Genomic DNA, 21,087 nt, shown 5'->3' with positions numbered 1-21,087 from the left:
CAATCACATTCATTCCACTTCGCTCTTCCCAACCTGACACCAAACATTATGCCCACAGCTCCACAAGATGTGAGTTGCTGTGTCATGCAATTTCTTACATGTGGTCGATTTCTCCCTATTTCCCTTTTTTGATCAATTTTTTCCCTCCTCTCTCGCAGATGCTCATTTGTGTCACTCGTTCAACAGTCATAGGAGACTCGAGGACTCTTTCAGGTTCTTTCTCGGATGCGTTTCTTAAAAGCATAACTAATAGTCTCCTAGGACATAAAAGATCTACTGCTTTGGAGAAATGACAGATTTGCCCCGAGACACATGGGAAGTAAGTGGGTGTATTCTAAAAAAGAACAGGGAAGAAAATGCAAGTAAGCAGATTCTAATTCTAAACCAAACCATCAGTCTTTCCTTTGATCAACTATGAGAGAAACATTAACACTCAATAATCCAACTATTTTGGATTATTAATGGATCATTTGCCCCGCGGCGCCGAAAATGGATGCTCATATCTCATATTGTTTCACATCAGAATTCAAAATATACTTTATTAGAATAACAGTAATGTTTCAAAGTAATCCCTTGTTTTCTGCGGGGTTTGTGTTCTAAGAAAGTCTTGCTATTGTCAACCCGCAAAGTAGTAACGTTTATTTATTCATTAGATATCTGTAACGTATTTTATATACGACTGTCACAAAAAAACTATATATACGTAAATAAAAACACAGAATTGCAATTAAATCACAGGCCTTTATTGACATTATACAATAGTACAACGAAATTGGATTGATAGATGGATAGATAATTTATTCATCCCCATAGGGAAATTCACATTTCCAGCAATATCCTTGTGTTAAAAAATAAGAGATATAGAATACAAAAATACCCGATATAACATGTGGGATAAAGAGCATTTAAATGTTCCGATAAATAGACACTGTAATAAAAATAGGGTAATATGCAAATGTAGGATTGGGGTTTAATATGGGCTTGATGTGATGTAGAGCGGCCGGCTAGCTGCACGCTAGCATTGGGAATCCCGATCTGTGATAATTAAAATAAGAGTCAATGCAGTGCTTTCCCCTGTAGGCAGGTCCTGCAACAGCGCTACTGCTTTCTCTCCCAACACCTCCTCAGTCTCTTCCCGGACCCGATAACAATACCCAGAGCTCCAGTGGTGATCAACCGTTTTTTCGTGCAATTCTGACCTTCCTAAGAGTTCAATCTAATTGTTGAATCCATTTTCAATGTAAAACGCCGCTCAAATACCAGCTTTGGCCATCCTTCGCAGTTTGTTTTGGGTAGACCCAATGACTTGTGCGCCTGCCGTGCTCTTTGACTTACAGCATTCACCAGCCTATTACAGTCACGCCCACTGAACATACACACAGCGCTCTCTGCAACCTACACCCGTGATGGCATTTTCTGTGTGTTGTCTGCTGCAGAACATGATGCACGATGAAAATCCACCAAGTATCGAATCCGCAAGACCACCGGGGGATTACTGTAATGTGCAAAACACATGTACCGTCCACGTAAACATGAAAATTTTCTTTGCTTTGACTACAGATAGGTGCTGTTTTGCAGGGTAACTTGTTTTACTTTTAGATTCATTGTCATTTACGGGGATTCACTTCCATGTTTTCTAACTTATTAAAATGCGTTATGTTCATGAAAAAAAAGATTTGGAAAGAGCCTTGGGAATTTGGTGAAATGGTATTCTGTCAGCTTTTATAGAGCAATAATCTTAAACCCAAATGCTTTGGTTCTGTTCTACGATGCCTCAACCTTTGGTGAATTATTATTACACTATCATATCAACGATCAACTTATTGAGACTGATATCATTATGAGTAGCTTGTTTCAGTTGTGTGAGAGCGAGGGATGACTTTTCGAAAAGACTCGTAAAAATCAGGCTGGCTTAGAGACCAGTGCCTATTTATAAGGTCATATGCAAAGTATGCTTTGGTGAATATCCATTTTATTGCTCAAACATATTCTTTGTCGATACATTTTTATTTTAAAGCAAAATCTAGTTGTGTTTACTGAACTCTCTGTGACATTTATGGAAAAAATACTTTATCTTTTAAGGCCAATAACAAATCACATTCTGTTTTCAGACTTATAAGAATAGACATTGTTACATACTAATACAGCTGAAGATATTGCTTTTGATAAGAAAGAAAACTTTTGACTCTTGGAATGTTTTGAAACTATGAATTTTTCGGAAAATCTACTGTTATTGGGGAAGCAATGAAATAAAAATTTGGGGGTGAAAATGTGAAACGAAATTAATTGATTAATTATTTGAATGCTTTTTTTGCACTGACTTGCTCAAAAGGTGCAATATGATATCAATATGCTATACAGTTGCTGCCCTCGTTCGTAAGTTGAATTTCTTCGTAAGGTGTTTCAGTGCTATTGTTTAGTACTAAAAAAATAAACATTTCATAAAATAATATGCTCTATAAAGATAAATAAAGTGAGGTTCAACTTACTTTTGGAAGATGAGCTTCAAGGGTTAGGGCGCCTTCCTCCTCCGTGGTAAAAATTGGCCCAAAAAACGTTCTGACCATTTTCTCAACCGCATCATTTTCTTATTCCACTTTTGTTTCAAAAGAAACTGCTCGCGTCTCCTTTACACTTTACACCAACCATATTGAATGGATGCACGAGATGTTAAACAATGAATATGTCAAAGTTCTTAGCGTGCTAGCGATACAGTGCACATAGTATGTTTACATACGAACTAGGAAGAGGGAGCAAATTTCTTCTTCGGGGTGGATGCTAGGTGAGCTCTCAGAGCGCCACACCACGGTAGCGGCAGAAGGAAGCACTACAGTGATGTCCTGTACTCGGAAAAAGGTGCACAATACAAAATCTAACTTACAGCCTTGTCCAAGTATTTTTGGATAAGGATCCCCATGTTCATATCTACCGTTTTTTGTCACTCAAATGTTTGTAAGTAGGGGAATGTCTGTATTGACACATTACTACATTACTAGAGTTTGGTATATCAAATTCTCACAAAACTTCCAAAAAAGGGGTTTAAGTGTTTAAAAAATGGCTGGTTATAATGAAAAATAAGTAACTTGTAGCCATTACAATCTCTCAATTTTTAAGTCCCTATTTTTAGGGCATTTTAACTTTTGATGGACAGGAGAATGAATGATTACAAGAAAACGAGCGTCGTGGTAATTGAATGAATGAATGAAATTTATTTCGAGCATAGACCAACAAAAACAATTGGTTAAAGGTGGAAGTGTTTGTTGTATTAAGGGAAAACAGCAACCCAAATCTAATTGGTTCTTTTATTGGATTTCTTGAACACACCGTAACCCCAAATCAGAAAACAAAGCCATTACCACCAGACAGTGAGCACACCCAACCTTGATAATAAATAGTTGTTGGTCTTTGCCCTTTTTCAGCTGTCTTTGTGTCACAGGTGCCAGGATGGATGAGGCGGAGAAGTACCAACAGCGGCTGGAGGCCATCGCGGTGAGTCCACAGAAAGGGTGTTTGTTGCGCATACATAATTCAAAAAAGGTGTGAACGACACTGGGCTGAGCTCAACATTATTAATTTGAGTGTTTTTTTATACGTTTTTTATGTTCATAGTTTGATTCTGTACTGAAAATTCCGAATTTACTCAATTGAAATTGTTTTTAGCAGTAGAGAAACTCTCAAGCAGAAATCATTATTCATAATAGTACAAATAATTGTCGTGATTTATATTATGAATCTTTGTGGAGTGTGGAGGCAAGGGAAAGGAAATTGAATGGGGTTGTACGAATTTGAAGAAATATCGGGGTAGATTGAACATGTAATATTGACTGAAAATTTTGCTCAAGTACTTAGTAAAATATAGTACAAATTATATAACTTATTTTTCCTGGTAAAATCTGAAAAATATTAAAATGAGCAGAAATGTCAGATTATTTCTATGTTTGTTGTTTATTTTAATTTGTAATATGTTTCAGTGAAACTAAATATTTCTCTCATTTGTTATCTTTTACTAAATCTTTCCTATTTTTGTTAGTATTGAGGCATTTTCTTGGTGAAATACAAATACAATGAAATGAAATTGGCTGATATTGCTGATAATCCTTTAATTTAGTTTCAATTACATGCCCGTCTTTGTATTTATTTGTATATTATATACAAATGTGGTTTCAACCCAAGAATGTCCTGACTGAGTGTATTTACTGATTTTATTATGTTTTACTAGATGTTCCCTGTTTTCTTACTATATTTTGTCATTGTTTTCGTTTTTACGAGAGGAAGATAAAGAATAATTAAGAGAAACAGTCATCTTGTTTGACAGATTGCAGCTACCTATTTTCATTTGATTTCAACTTTTGTATTTTATTTCATTTGCATATTTGTATTCATATTGCATTTTTAGTCTGATATTTAAATATTTTGTTGTAAAAAAAATAAAATTTTAAAATGAAGTCATGTGTAATGTGTTAGTTATGCTTATTTATTTTTAAATTCAAATTTCTAAATTGCATCCATCTATTTTTGAGTGTAATCTAGGTAGAAGAGAAGCAAATTGCTGCAGTTGATAATACTTTTGAATTGTATGCACTTTTAATAACCATAGAATCTTTTTCTTTACAAATAAATGTTTTCCACTTTCTATACCATGTCAAGGTTTTAATGCATTAAGGTTCTGCCCGTAGCGATGAGAATCAGGTGTCGTTTATTTACCGTTTTGTGAAAGAGTATTTGGACTCCTTGAATTCTATGTTTTTGATTATTTATCAGTCGGAAAGGTTTCAGATCAACAAACCAATTTTAATATAATGCGGGGAGAAAACCCAAGAGGAAACAAAATGCAGTTTTGCAAGGTTAATTTCATTTAAGGTACAAAAACAAATCAAAACCTATCTGGCCATTTGCTAAAAAGCATCTATGAGTCAGCATTTGACAAAAAGAACATGATGTCACCAGTAAAGCATGGAGGTGGCCGTGTGATGGTCTGGGGCTGCTTTGCTGCCTCAGGACCAGGACAACTTGGTGGGGTTGATGGAATAATGAATCCAGTGTTTACCAGAATATTCCTGAGGGAGAACCTCTGGCCATCAGCTTGTCCCTCAAACTCAAGCGCTCTTGGATCATCCAGCAGGACAACGATCCGAAACACACCAGAGAGTCCACCTCTGAATGGCTGAATAAAATAAAATCAATGAAGGGTCCTAGAGTGGCCAAGTCATAGTCTGGATTGAAATGCTAAAAAGATCCTGTGGCTGTTCATGCGAGAAAACCCTCCAAAATGGCAGATTTGAAACAATTAAGCTAAGAGTGGGCCAATTGTTCTCCACAGCGGTGTGAAGGACTCATTATCAGTTATTGTTAACATTTGATTTCTATTAATGCTGCAAACGGTGGCCCAGTTCTCTGTCAGGTTTAGGGACAGTTACTTTTTCATATACAGTATGAAAGTGAATACACCCCTCACATTTCTGCAAACATTCCATTACAAAATATTGGTTTGATGCAATGCAAAGAAGTAGGTCAACAAAGATCATGGCTTACTGGGAAGCTATCCTCTGGTCTGATGAGACAAAGATGATTTGTTTAGGCTCAGATGGTGTAAAGCATGTGTGGTGGCAACCAGGAGAGGAGTACAAACATGTTTGTGTCGTGCCTCAAGTTAAGCATGGTGTTGGGAGTGTCATGGTTTGGGGCTGCATGAGTGCAACTGGAATCGAAGAGTTTCATTTCATTAAAGGAAACACAAACTTAAGCCTACGGGGATGAATGAAGTATCTATCTATCTGACTATCTATGTATTGCGGAACACTGAAGCAAAGAATGATCCCCTGCTTCCAGCCTGACCATGACCCCAAATAAATGACTAAGATGACCAAGGCTTTAAAGGGGCTAATGGTAAAGGGATGAACTAGCCAAGCATGTCTCCAGATCTAAACCCAATAGAATATCTTTAGGGCATCCTCAAGCGAAAAGTGGAGAAGCACAAGATCTTGAATATCCCCCAGCTCAGTAGTGTTGTCATGGAGAAGTGGAAGAGCATTCAAGTGCCAATTTGTGAGGCTCTGGTGAAATCAATGGCCAGGAGGATTAAAGTGGTTTTGCAAAATCATGGTGGCCACACAGAATATTGAACTTCAGGAACTTTTACTTTAGGGTGTACTCACCTTTGTTACTAGGGGTTTAACTACAAATGGATATATTTTGAATTTTTTGAGGGGGAAAATAAATTTACACTGCTAGATAAGCTTTACACAGACTACTTTTCATTGTGTCAAAGCGATGTTGTTCAATTAAAAATGATGATGAAATATGAGGGGTGGACTCACTTTTGCGAGATACTGTAGGGCCAGATAGGTTGTTTTTTTTATATGCAAAAAACACACAATTTAGAAAGGGGGCCAATACTTTTTTACAGCACTGTATTTTTTACAGTAGAAATATTTTGCATGACAGTCATGTAGCTTGTAGCTTTGGTTTTTTTTTGTTTTTTGTTTTTTGCAACTATTTGTAAACAAAATTAACAGTTTGCAGCCAAGTTTTACACTCTCCATGCTTCTGTTACTTCAGACATTATAAATCAATTGAATCGAACACAAGAATACAATCAGTCTTATCCTAATAGTCAGCCTACGTGTCATCGGCAGGCCAAGCGACGTCTGCAGGAGGAGCAGGAGCGGGCCAAGAGGGAACTAGAGGATGAAAAACTCCGGCTGCAGCAGCTTAAGGTCTGAAACCTTAACAGGATCGTTCTGGACGTCTTATTTCACGTCTCACTTTTCTCGATAGACTCGTTCCGGTTCGCTCGGGAGCACATAGCATTCCTCGTTTGTCCTTTGCGAGCGGGCTGGAACTCTCAGCACTCGCAGAACGCCTCTATTGTTTTCACATGGTTTCCACACTGCCGTGCCCACTTCCTACCCCGCCGTTTTACGCTGCCTTTGGCACATTCCTCAAATTTCACCTTTATTTTCTGTTACACGTGTTATTGCTCATGTAGGCATTAGGTCGCCAAACTACGCCAACAGATTTTTGTGATGATGCTGAGAGAAGCATAAGAAAAAAACGAGCTGCTTCTATTTAAAATGGACCTGCTGATTTTAACCCTTTTAATGCCAGATGTTTCTCTCAAATGGGTGCCAGCCTATGTTAGCTATTTTGACTTATTTGTGAAGGTCCACATAGGACATAGGCATAGGACATATCAATATGTAACTATGTTTTCTAATTTTTACCATTGAAAATTGCAGATTTTCTTGAAACAATTGTTTCCAAAAAAACCTGAGAAAAGCGGGGTTTTGTGAAAGGATGCATTTCGAGCAGAACTCTCACTTCAGGGTTTTTTCTGCATTTGTAATACTTCCATTATGTAAACAATGCTTATCATAAACAGAGGTGCATTCAGGGGCTGCCTAAGCACTCCCCGTCACTGGATACAGGAAGCAAAACTGGGAAGTAGAGGCTTTGTGGACAAAGATCTGTTCAAACCCACTCCTGCTATCTAATGGTGATTTTTCGGACTGAAATCATTCCCAGAGGCTTAAATACTGATGAGCTGTGCCAGACCCTTAATTCAGATTCAGATTCAGATCTACTTTATTGTCATTCTAGTACACGTGTATACAGAACGAAATGTCGATACATCTGACCCGCACAGTTTCCTCGAATGTACAGATATAAGTAAAAGTTGTATTGTATTATGGCTACGTATAGTATTTTACCATAGTGCCGATAGTGCAAGAGGAGTAGCTAACCAGATGTGCAAAATGGGCAGTCAGGTTAACAAGTCAGGTAAACAGTAACATTAACACTGTAACAATAACGCTGTAAGTACAATAGTGCAGAGAGCAAATGTGCAAGGAGTGGCAAGCTATAAAGAACTGCCAGTAGTGCAAAAAGTCAGATTAGCAGCCGTTTAGATTTAGGTTAACTATATGTTAGATTGACCATTTAACAGTCTAATGGCCAGGGGGACTAGACTATTGCGGAACCTGGTGGTCCTGCACCGCACACTGCAGTACCTCTTCCCAGAGGCTAGCAGAGTGAACAGTCCATGATGGGGGTGAGAGGGGTCCCCGATAATGTTCTTAGCATGGGATAGGCAGCGCTTCTGGCCAATGTCCTGAATGGAGGGAAGTGTAGTCCCGATTATTTTCTCTGCTGTCCTCGTTACCCTCCTCACACTACCCCAGTCGGTAGCGCTGCAGCCTCCACACCACACAGAGATACAGCTGGTCAGGATACTCTCTATGGTGCCCCTGTAGAATGTGATGAGGGAGGGTGGGGGCAGGTGGGCTCTCCTCATCCTCCGCAGGAAGTACAGGCGCTGCTGTGCCCTCTTAACCAGTGATGCAGTGTTCACGGACCAGGTGAGTTTGTTTGTAATGTGCACCCCTAGGAACTTGATAATAGTTCCTAGATAGATAATAGATAATAATAGTTTTAAGAGATTTTTTTAAACAAAATAAAAAAAGAAAAGTATTTTTACCTTTTTGGCACTCAGGGACATTGTTTCTAAAAATGTATGTTATGGCACTCATTGAGTTGATATGTCTGCTGGATGTTGCCAAAGCCATGGGCCGTCTCACCCACCGTGACTGTAGATGCTGACTGTTATTTATCAAACAGAGAACATTTTGTGCAAACGCCCATCCCAATGTTTTGATTTAAAATATAAATCTTTGATTAAGGAAATACGATTGCACTCACCTGGATTTTTTTAGCCCGTGTTTCGTTGTGTAGCCCCATGAAAACGATGATTTTCATTGCTGGCTAAATCTTTCTGTATACACTTTTCATTTTTATTTTGTAATCAATATATTATAATATTAAACTTCTGAGTTCTACAATGTGAGTAGTCAAACTTGGTGTTTAAACAAAGGGAGATATTCTGACACTGAGACACAACTTGTGCAGGGAAATTCAAAGAAAAATGAATTGGCTTATGTCATCTATTTTCCTCATATATTGGTATCTATCAAGTTTAAACTTGAGTAAACCTTCAAAATAAGGAGAGAAGACATCAATGTATTTTTACTTGCAAGGAGCACAGGGGTGGAAGGCCTCAGATGAGGACTTAAACCCCGTTCTCAAACCACCTTCCCCTGTTTTATCACATCTTAAAGCACAGGTGTCAAACAGGCGGCCCGCGAGACAACACTCGGAGAAGCACAAGGGAAAAACAAGCTGCAGGTTGAAATAGGCAAACTTGATATTGCTCAAGCCAGGTGCTTCGAACAAAGACACTGTACTTGTATTTCTCTCTCTCTCTTCCATCCCCTTTCTCCTACCTTCTGTCTGTGTCTCTTTCACTCTGTGTCTTTTTCTCTTTCTTGGTTTCTTTTTGTTTCTTTCTCTCTCTGTGTCTTTTTAACTTCTTTTGCTCTAACTTCCTTTTTTCCTTTTCTCTCTTTTCTCTTTCTTCCTACCCTTCGCACTTTCTTTTCTCTTTTCCCTCCCTCTGTCTTTCTATTTCTCTTTGGATTTCTTTCTTCCTTCCTTTCTCCCCCCCCTCTCATGACTTTTTATCTCTTTTGTTTCTCACGCTCTCTCCCTCTCTTTTTCTTTCTTTGTCCCGCCCTCTCTCCTTTTCCCTCCCTTTTTCTCTCATTTCTTTCTCTTTTTCTTTCTCTTTAATCTACTAGTCCGGCCCCCGACAGAATGTTTGTTCTATCGTGTGGCCCCCGAGTAAAATGAGTTTGACACCCCTGTCTTAAAGGTTACAAAAAGCAGATCAGCCCTCAAGGGTGTGGAAATGAAAGAATGGCAACACGATTGGTCAAAAGGGACAATGATGTCAGTAGCAAATAATATTCCTAACCCATAGTGCGTAACAGTGAGAAACTAAAAATATTAGTCGTAAATAATGAACAGCCTTGGCAACCTCCGTCGCCTTTTTTGAAGGTGTCTGATAGTCAAAAGAGAATAAACGATGAACTAAGCAGCAGCACAGAAGCAAAGAAGCGTACAACAAATGACTTACTTAACACTGTCAGATTTGGGACTATCGGTGTACTACGGTCCACTGGTCTCTTTACCACCAGGATCATCAAGGCACTACTTCTTATGGTGTGTCTTAGGAAAATACAGCCTGACGGTGCCTATCCTTCTCCAGGTCTGTTTTCTGTCAAGCGGTTTGCCTCAAAAATAAAAAATAAAAGTAGTGGTTTCAATGGTTAACATTATTAGTAGAAGCCTCCTGATCGAACTCAGATACAGCACCTTCATCTGGTCACCGTTGTTTTTTTAAATACCGTATTTTCCTGACTAAGTCAATGTGTTTTTTTGGCCGGGGATTAAACGTATACTCTGGGAGAAACCTATCTGTGAAATTTTTAACACATTATTATATCATTGAGTTTTAAATAACTATTAATGGGTATATAACTTCACATGTTATTGTCACACCAAACCACAAGAGGGTGCTCAAGCACTACGTTAATATTTTCAACCTTGCTGTGTTGACCCCCTTTTCTTACCCCGAACTTTCAGAAGATGCGGCGTCATTTCGTCAAAGTAAATATTTCCAGCTCGGTGGCCTTGGGGTATGGCGCCCGCCCCGAGACTGGGAGGTTGTGGTTCAAGCCTCGGCAGAGTCATACCTAAGACTTAAACATTGGTACCCGTTGCCTCCCTGCTTGGTGTTCATTTAGGGGTTGGAATTGGGGGATTTGGTCACCTAATGACTCCCAACACCTCAGTTGGGTTGAGCGAGGGGGCTGGGAATCCCCTCCTCTGAATCAATCTCCCAAAAAGAGTCAGAAATGACTCTAGCCACCTCCCACTAGGGGGATATGGCTGTGGTATATATATATATATATATATATATATATATAATTTCCAACCTGCTCAAAATAAACTTCTATACAAGTAACGAATGCTCTGTGCTTTACTGTTCAGTTACATTTCACCCCAAAAAATGGGTGGATGAAGACATTTTAGTGACATTTGCGTGAGTGATGTATTCCAGGGGTAGGCATTTCACCTCAGGGTACAGTTTTCAGGACACACCGGTAATTAAAAAAACTGAGAAAACTGAACAAAATGGCACCAAAAAGAAAATCATATTCTGTTGTCGACAAGTTGATTTGTAAAGCCCTTAATCACAATGAGTCTCAAAGGGCTGCTCAGACCACAGATTATTTCAAACTACAGACTATTATGACACCATCCCCTGATCTAAAACCTATATGAAGGCAAGGAAAAACTCAAAAACCTCAACATGAGGTAACGGCAAATAGTGAAATATTTGGCCAATAAGCAGGAAGAAAATTTATAAAGTTTGTTAGCTACCAGCGAGAAGCATAAATGACGTCTGATGTAAGCAAAGTGGAGCTGGAAAGAGGAAGCGGCGCATAGTCTACCGTGACACAGAGGATGAAAATTTCTTACGATTTTGTGATTTGGAGTTAAACTAAAGTTTAGTTAGCATGTTCTATATGCAGGAGTTTTTTTTAAATAATATGTTGCGACGTTGCTGATTTTAGCAGGCATGTCAATCATTTAACGTTATGTTGGTATACCATACCAAGTTATTCAGCCAGTTTTTCTTTTTTAAATTGCCTTTCAAAATGTAGTTTTCTGTTTGTTTTGTTATGTTTTTAGATGTTATCGAATATATTTCTTTCCAAATGAGACTTATACTCCGGCTGAGAATTATATATGTTTTTTTCCTTCTTAATTATGCATTTTTTGGCTCGTGAGACACTGTTTGATCCAAATTTGAACTGTGGTCTGAGGAAGATGACAAAATAAGACTTGGAAAGTGTGTAGTATAAAAACAATGATATGAACGGAAAAATAAATACTTAAGTACAAATAAATTCTCATAAATGGACCTGTTTGTTTCAAAGTCCGACCAAAAATTTCGAAAAATTCTTGCTTTGCTGTTCGGTCAAAAAATCGGAGTTCGAACGCCGGTAATGCGTGAGTGCGTACGCTAGGGTGCGATGCTGAGCGATGTACGGGTGTAGATCGCTCTTTTCGTGACCAACTGTTATCTCGTGCGGACGTGCTTTGTTTTGCTTTCGCTTTTAATATAGGTGTACCAAGTGTTTTAGCCCCTAATTATGCCTCCGAAGAAAGTCAGTGCAAGCAGCAAAGTTGCTACAGGTGAAAAAAGAAAAGTAGCGCGTACAACTATTGCATTTAAGAAAGAAATGATAGCAAAATATGAAGGAGGTGGAGTGTCTGATCTTACGAGGGAATACCCCACTGTCCACCTGCGCCTTCTGCTGACCACCACAAAGGTAACAAATCCTATTCATAATTATTTTCTTTATCCTTTTTTAATTTTTTTATTTTTACACGTTCATGTTAGCGTAATCTTTCGCACGGAAGATTACGGTAACGCGAACGTACAATTAGCCTGGGTTAGCTTTATGTTTACGTTAAACATTTAAGGTAAACATTCAGGGTGTTGGAACGGATCCCCCTTTCCAATGAACCGCTCACCACTTGTTGTGGAGACCCGGGTGCTAAATGACTTGTAAATGACCTGATTTTTTTAATCTTTACACGTTCATGTTAGCGTAATCTTTCGTACGGAAGATTACGATAACGCAGACGTACGATTAGCCTGGGTTAGCTTTAGGTCTACGTTAATCATTCAAGGTAAACATTCAGGGTGTTGGAACGGATTAAAACGATTTACATTATTTTTAATGGGAAAAATGATTTCGGTGATCGAACAAATCGGTTTTCGAACAGGGTTCTGGAACAGATTATGGTCGAGAACCGAGGTTTCACTGTATTATCTCTGCGTGGAAACATATACTGTATTCAATCACGTTTGAGTTTATTTCATATCCCATTCCTGAATTGCTAAAAATATACAAAATATACCAAAAATTAAGTACATCAATCAGCAATTTTTTCCTCCGGACCAAGTGCAAATTTCAAACCCAAGCGTTTCGAACCTTAGCTTAAGGCGTCTGTTATCCTTATTCATGTCCATCGGCGAGCTTGTTGAAATTCTTTATTGTGGCAGTAAAACTAAGTTGAAGGACACTTTCATTTTTAATGAGCTCGTTCTTCCTACCTTTTGAGACCGCTCACAGCATTAGTTCTAAAAACACGTCTGCCTTCGCAGGATTTGGAATTTATCGACGAGTTGTTTTATTTTACCTTCCTCTAAATCTGTCACTATAAATGTCAAGTCAATCGCCACACACACAAGAAGGAAGGGAAAGTGCATCGGTGTACTGCTCCTGGAATGTTTGGAGGTATTCTGCATGCAGTTAGCTGAGGAGGGCAGGCAAGGTAACAGAGAGGAGCTTGTTCTCTGCGGCAAAAGGCGGACAGAGATGGTTTTGTGCCCATTATAGTTAAAGGGAGGTAGCCAATAACGGTGGGCAGACTTTTTGGAAACACGAGCAAGTTGGCTGGAGTGGAGATTTTCAGATTTTAAGAAGGAAAAACATCACATGCACTGTGCTTGTAAAAACATGCTTACTGCTTTTATTTTTAATGGTGCATCGCGTAGTGGAGTATCATGGGAAACAAATTTACTTCATAAAGCGATCATTTTCATTTTGTGAATGCAAGTTTATTTTTGCTGAATATTCTCCTAAACTGCGGCAGCACGGCGGCGCAGTGGTTGGCGCGTGTGCAGGCACAGCTCTAAGGTCTTGGGAACCTCCTGTGTGGGTTCAAATCCAGCTACCGGACTTCCTGTGCGGAGTTTGCATGCTCTCCCTGTGCTTGCGTGGGGTTCCTCCGGGCTCTCCGGTTTCCTCCCACATTCCAAAGACATGCATTTCAGGTGGATCGGCCGGTCCAAATTGTCCCTAGGTGTGAATGAGTGAGCGAGTTGTCTGTCCCTGTGTGCCCTGTGATTGGCTGGCAACCAGTTCAGGGTGTCCCCTGCCCACTGCCCGATGATTGCTGGGATGGGCTCCAGCACCTCCGCGACCCTACTGAGGATAAGCGGTGCAGCTAATGAGATGAGATTTTCCTAAACTAACACTGTATAATCATTGGTAAATGGTAAATGGTCCGCATTTCTGCAGCGCTTTTCAAGTCAATGAAGACTTCCCAAAGCGCTTTTACAATATGCTTCACACTTACCCATTCACACACACACACACACACACACACCAATAGCGGCCGTGCAGCCATGCAAAGCGCCATCCTGCTTATTGGGGGCATTAGGGATTCAGTGTCTTGCCCAAGGACACTTCGACATATAACACGGAGGAGCCGGGAATCGAACATGCTACCTCTAATGCCGCCCTCATTGACTACTAGATGTCGCTGTGTTGTGTAGTGCAGAGGTCAGAAACCTATGACTCTTTATGAGTACATATGGCTTTGGGATAAAATGATACTCAAGCATATTTTTTCTATTACTTTCCAATTTTGACTAATACAGACTGTAGTTTGGTGCGTGCATAAGCGATATAGACATAGTTCGGTCCAGAGCACAGTTCCAATGACAGGATACAGTCAAGGTGTCACACCAACAGACCCTGTTTTGGCTGTATGTCGCTAAAGTCATTTATACGTGATAAAAACCTACAGAAAAAACTGTAAGCACCCAAAAGCAGCCAAGCACACAGAGCAATTTGATTGGGTGAGCGGTGAGGGAGGGCGGAGCTATGCACAAAGCGTTGGTACTTCTGTCTGCAGCGGAGGTAAGGTCACTACCTTCATTTGCAGTATTTTGTGACATTTTTACGAAAGAAATCTGCTTGCACCTTGTTTTGAAACTATTGTTTGGGACAAAAATGAAGGTCACATGAGCCTCATCAATCTTAAGTAACTGCAGTAGGGAGACAAGTTTAAAGTGGTATACAGTATTATTTTGATATGGGACACAGGCTCATGTAACGTCACGCAATGATATAAAATGCGCTGAAATTTTTGATTTTGTCTGGAGAGCGGCTTAGGCAGTTTTGCTGAATTTTGTCTTCAAATATATGTTATTGCTCTCTCTCGGGAAAAAAAGGAATTAAGACTGCCTAATCTGACTTTTTTTCTGTTTTGCTATGGGTTTTTTTTCTACTTTTATTGGTCATTACAAAAAGATGGACAGTTGAATAAATGATATTGGGTTGAGACCCCATTAAGTGAAAATCAATGGATATTTCTGCGAGCCTGATTTCCCAAAGTCCTGTAACACGGTAACGCAATTTGTCCGATCTTCGACGATTTCATTTTACACGATTTCAAAATGAATCTGTTTGCATTTATTGCTCCCACAGAGGGCAAATTGATCGGCGCCGCAATTTAGTTGATTCAACGGGCGCAATAATGCTCGTCTCTAGATAGTGAATAAACGTCTACATCTATTTGCAGCATCACGCCTGTTTTATTATTTGGCTATGAGGCCGAAAGATGTTTTGCTTTTTGTTGAACTTTTTCTGGCTTTCATAAAATTGTCATTGATGAGACCAGGCAACATGTCAGTCTTGCTTGAAGCCACTCATTGGACCCAATTTAAGCAAGGTCTTTTCAATCAGTCAGTTACTAGCACCACTCTGAGCGGGCGTTGCTTTTATTCAGTGCCGTCACGTATAAATACATTTTCAGAAGCATTGTCCCTGAGTGCCAAAACCTAAAAATAGGATTTTTCGTTAACTATTGTAAAGGGATTAGCACAGATCAATAGTATCAAGCCTCTGGGAATGCTTTAAGTTTGACAAATCACCATTAGATGGCAGGGGTGGCTTTGATCAGATATTTTAGGGACAGCAGTAGCTCAGGAGGTAACGCGTTTGTCTTGGGATCAAGAGGCCGCAGGTTCGATGCCCCTGACAAGCAGGTAGCAGCGTCAGCCATGCAAGTAAAGCCAAGTCAGGTCATGTTTATTTGTAAAGCCCTGGATCACAAAGAGTCTCAAAGGGCTGCACAGACCACAGATTATTGCAAACCACAGACTATTATGCAAGGCAACTGTCGGTGTGTGAGTGATTCCTAGTTGCTTCCTACTTCCTTACTCCCTGTACCTAGCGATTAAGAGTGTGTAGGTGGCCCCATCTGTCGAGTATTGGCATAGTGAAGCAGTGTGGTCAGAGTAGCGAAGATATGGACAAGTACAGACGGTTAACACTTCAAGATTTTTCTTTCTAAAAAAAATAAAGAAAATTAAAAAATGAACCAGTCCATTGTCACCGTCTGGTCAAAGAGGGACGACGTTTTGTGCACATCCCCAGGAATATGATCACGTCAACTGGCGCAAAAAAATTCTTGCAAAGCTCATGCATCGTTCATGTATAAGTTCAGTGTTCTTATACTTAAGGAAATCATTGTTTAAATATTGGAGGTATCACAAATGCAAAGACAATCACTAGAGTGAAAGTTCTGCTTGAAACGCATCCTTTCACAAAAAGGTTTTTTTTTTTTTTTTCATCAGAAGTTTTTTGGGGAAACAAGTATTTATGAGAAACTTAGCATTGTTCAACTTATGTTTACTAAACAATTGTAAAGCTAGAAACATACTTTTTTTCTAATAAAAGATTAGAGATTAAGCTTTCTTTTGAGATGTCCTAAGCCTATAAAGCCACAGAACTACATTTTCTATGGGCCTTCAATGGGGGCGGCAGTGGCTCAGGAGGTAGAGCGCTCGTTTTGGGATCAAGAGATCGCAGTTCAAATCCCGGCTCCTCCGTGTTACATGTCGAAGTGTCCTTGGGTAAGACACTGAACCCCTAATGCCCCCAATAAGCAGGATAGCGCCTTACATGGCTGCACGGCTGCTATTGGGAAATGTGAAGCACACTGTAAAGCGCTTTGGGAAGCCTTGACTTGAAAAGCAGTATATAAATTCAGATCATTTCATATCATTTCATTCAAAACTTCTGGCAAAAATTGGCTGGCCACCGGCTCATCCAATTGGAGAGAAACGTCTGCTATTTAATGAGTTAAATGTTACATTTGGTTCTTTTTAAGTGCGTTATAACATTTTTATGAGGGGAAAGGGGGTTTCCAATTAACTTAATCCAATATTTATCTTGGGGGATGAATTATATTTTGTATGAGTTTTAAAAGGTGTACCTTCTTATCTTAAGTGTCAAAGTAATATTCTTGGAACAGAAGTCCTTTATTTTTCTTGTCAGCAGGGGGCGTGCAGTTAGGCAGTGATGTTATGAAAAATATGATAGGTTATCAGCAGGTGAGGACGCAAACTGCATGTGAGAAAACAATTATGCAGATGAATGTGGCATGGATAATTATGACTACAAGCTTTGAGTCTCAGACAAAGACTATTAAAGTCTTACCTTCAAGTTCAATTATGATTTGTCTGGTTTGGTCAGTAGCTGGTTTATTAGTTCTTTTAAAAACCTTTCCAGAATAAGTAAGTGTCAAGGTTAAAACTTGAGATTGTATTACAGTAAAGAAAGAAACACATCCTATGTCGGAGATTGTTGTTGGGTAGCCCTTTCGTCGGTGGCGCATCCCACCTGAGCTTTCCCCTAGATCTGGTTCCAAGATCGGCTCAGAGAGAAAAGACACCCATCCAATAACTACTTGCCCATTTATTCAAAACACAGGCGTAAAATAATATATCTAATTGGCTTTATCAAGATCACATGAATACATGAAACGGATCTGATTGGCTTAAACAAAATTACATGATTAAATGGAGTGATAAAATGCTGGTTGCTCGATGGCGTGCGAGCACAATAAATGAACAGTAAGAAAACTGAAACTTTTGTAACAGAAAAGAACAATGAGTTACCGTAAAATCAGGGGAGGCAGGCTTGTGACCAGATCTCGATGAATAGTTAGCAGAGCCCCAAGATGATACAATTAATGCAAGAATACAAATAGCACCTGGATATAATCTTACAATTTAAGTAGAATATTTTTTTAGTTAACGAGAATTAAAAAAAGAATGAAGCTCATACCGTTCTAATCATTTCAAGTATACTATATTTCTTTTCTCATTGAAATCATTTTTTTCCGATTTAAATACATGTTTATAATTAGTTGTTTTTGTATTCTATTTAAAATAATTCTTAAAATAAATTTAAAGCATTTATGTGCCCATTAGTCAATCATTTTTTTTTAATTTAAGTACCAAGAATAGTTTATACTTTTATTTTACTAACATTAAAACAAGTAGTAATATAATATTCAGATCTAGTCATTCAATGTCAGGCATTGCGGCGTGTAGCAGTCCGGCAACGCGTATGAAATCTGGGTATCCATCCGGCACAGCAATCTTTCAAAAATCTCAGTTACTCAGATAGTCTGTCAGCAGAGGGCGCCATTGTAAAGCATTTACAACCGTCAATCGTGTTTTACCCTTAACAAGCCAGAGTCCTCGGGGCACTACTCCATTTCTTTCTTTTTTCCTGTACATTTAAAAACTAAACTGGACTATACCATTTATTATTTCATGTAAAAGTCTGGTCAAATTGTTTTTTTCTGGACTACAAGTCGCAGGTTTATTTTTTACAGTTTGACCGGGGTGAGAATTCTTCCTTCTCAAATATACATTTATTGGCTGGTGCGACTTGTACTCAGGAGCGACTCATAGTGCAGAGATTACGGTACCTCGTGACATATTTTGGGTTCCTTGATTGTTGCTCTTCTTTTTTATTATTTCATTATCATTATACCTTAGGTCATTTTGCTAAGCACTACCTTATAATTAATTTTTTTGTCCTGATAGTCTCATCCTTTTTCTCTTCTTAGTTCTTCTTAGTTCTGATTACTGTATTTTATTTTTATTTTGCATTTTTTTAGTTTGCCTTGTACAGACTCTCCCCTACTCACGCAAAACGGTACATATGAACATTTTTTTAAGGATGTCGAAAAATAACTGGACATTCCTTTAGATTACATTTTGTATTGTGTGCACCTTTTTGCGAGTACAGGACAGTACTGTAGTGCTTGTTTGCACAAAATAAGTGTGGCTCTGTGAGAGCTAACCCAGCATCCAACCAGAAGAAAATAAATCCGCTTCCTCTTCCTTGTTGGTGTGTAAACATTCTATTCTGTATCTCCTGCGCGCTAAGAACTTAGCGTTTTTATTGTTTAATATCTCGTGCATCCATTCAATATGGTTAGTGTTAAGTGTAAAGAAGAGGCGAGCCCTTTCTTTTTGAAACAAAAGTGGAATAAGAAAGCTTGATGCGGTTGAGAAAATGCTTGGAACGCTTTTTTTTTGCCACTTTTTACCGCGAAGGAGGACCTCTCGAAGCCCATCTCCCAAAAATAAGTTAAACTTAACTTTATTTATCTTTATAGAGCATATTTATGTTTATTTTTTTGTACGAATACCAAGTTACATATATAAGCCTTAAACATACTCAAATAAACCTTAAACATACATTCCATACAAAATATAACTGAAGCCACTTACCAACAAATTCAACTCACGAAAGATCGTCCAATCTTGTTCGTAAGTACAGTAGGGCAGCGTGTGTACTGCATATGATTTTTTTTCCCTTTTACATTTTTGGCCTGGTGCGACTTGTACTCTGGAGCGACTCATAGTGCGTAAAATGCGGTACCTCACAACTTATTTTGGGGTATTTAATTGTTGCTGCTAAATGTTCGTGGAAATAACCGCACTTAAGTATCATATTCAAGTTTGTCAAAATTTGATGCCGCTAAATGTTTTTGCGCTTATTTTCATTGCAATATTGTTATACCTTAGTCCATTTTGCGAAGGACTACCTTATAATACAGTAATCCCTCAGTTATCATGGTTGATGGGGACCAAGACCACCCGCGAAAACTGAAAATCCGCGAAGAAGCGGCGCCCCTTCAAAAATGCTTAAAAAAACGTATACAGGTATATAGTATCCCCCCCCCAGGGCCTCCCCCTCCCCTTCACAATAAGAGTGTCCACACCGTGTCCTCAGTTAACATAAGCTCGCGCTCAATGGCGTCAAGTCAATAAATTCTTTTATTGAGAAGGTAAGGTATATTTTTTAGACCCGCGAAGCTCTGAACCCGCAAAAGTGGAATCGCGAACTAGCGAGGTTCCACTGTATATCTGTTTTTTGCATAGATTGGCCGGGGGTGTGACTTATACTCCCGTGCAACTTATGTTTTTCCCTTCTCAAGTTAAAAACGTCATTAAACACTTGAGCAGAAGTGGAATGAATCATTTGATGTATGGTCAAAATGAGGTTCTCCTGTTGTACTTTAGCGTCCAAGTTACCGATGGGTGGCACACTAAAGCTTTTTGGACACGTTCCTCTTGAAAAATGCTTTTCAAGGCCTTTTCCTCCTCTTCACTGTGTCCCTCCAGAGAAAATCGTTGAGGGATCAATGGCTCTCGGATGGAGCTCCTTCGTCCCATTCCTCGCCGGATTCCCAAAGCCCACGCTCTCCTCCGTGGGCCACTCCGGATGTGGAAAATCACAGGTACAAGCCAAACCTCACTCCAGAAGATGTGTTTTGCTCATAGAATGATCGCCTTCTGCATTATGCATGTCGCCCTGCTTCCTTTCCTTTCTTGTTTCCACTCACTTTGGTCGGTTGTGTATTATGCATGCTTTTAAAAAAAAAAAGGAAAAAAAGCTTTGGCTGTGCTGGTACGTTCTATTCTTCAAGACGTCACTCTCGGGGATTAAACAGTTATTATTACTCAAACCTCATCTTCTATGTCCCCTTGAGTGGATGTAAACACTCTGAGCAACAGAGTTCCTGGAGTGTGCAGGGAAAAAACTAATTAACTATGCATGTTTTTAGGCTAGGATTTTTTTGGGGTGCTCTATGGCTCCACCTACTGGGGGTGGGTGGATCGATTCTTACAAGTACTTGGATTGGATCAATACTAATGATTCGGGATCAATGCTTCACCCCATCCACCAATTTCCTCAAGGCGCCGCTTCTATTCGAATACTGCGTGGTTCTCCTCCTCTCACCCAGCGCCCTCAGCGACTCACTATGTTCATACCTGTCTGCGTGACTGACAGGGACACCTTTAGCATTTCTCCCTACCTGGCCCGCTGCTGCACCATGCCTGCCAGGCGCATGAGAGGGCCACATTTATCATACCCGTCAAACTGTACGTTTTTGCCGTACAAAGTATGTTTATTATGCATTTTAAGACGTGTACGACGTACAAGAAAATCTGTACGGAAAAAGGCAAATTTGTCAATTATGGGTACCATCCGGGGCAGCACGGCGGCGCAG

At 39.4% G+C, this 21,087-nt stretch overlaps 1 protein-coding gene across 3 annotated transcripts in view; it reads left to right on the top strand.

Moving 5' to 3' along the window:
• Positions 1-21,087, top strand: part of palm3 (paralemmin 3) — a 72,561-nt gene that overhangs the window by 37,878 nt on the left and 13,596 nt on the right. For 2 of the 3 annotated variants that reach the window (XM_088341541.1, XM_088341539.1), the window contains exons 2-4: positions 3,437-3,489; positions 6,636-6,716; positions 20,198-20,313. In XM_088341541.1, the coding sequence (XP_088197667.1) occupies positions 3,445-3,489; positions 6,636-6,716; positions 20,198-20,313 (242 nt within the window). In that variant the 5' untranslated portion in view covers positions 3,437-3,444. Of the gene's footprint in view, positions 1-3,419; positions 3,490-6,635; positions 6,717-20,197; positions 20,314-21,087 lie in introns of all 3 variants that reach the window. The other variant, XM_088341540.1, reaches the window with a different exon arrangement.

This window comes from Urocampus carinirostris, chromosome 8, assembly GCF_059441175.1.
Source record: "Urocampus carinirostris isolate Australia breed hairy pipefish chromosome 8, RoL_Ucar_1.0, whole genome shotgun sequence".
Lineage (NCBI taxonomy): Eukaryota > Metazoa > Chordata > Actinopteri > Syngnathiformes > Syngnathidae > Urocampus > Urocampus carinirostris.
This window is presented reverse-complemented; position numbering and strand designations above follow the sequence as displayed.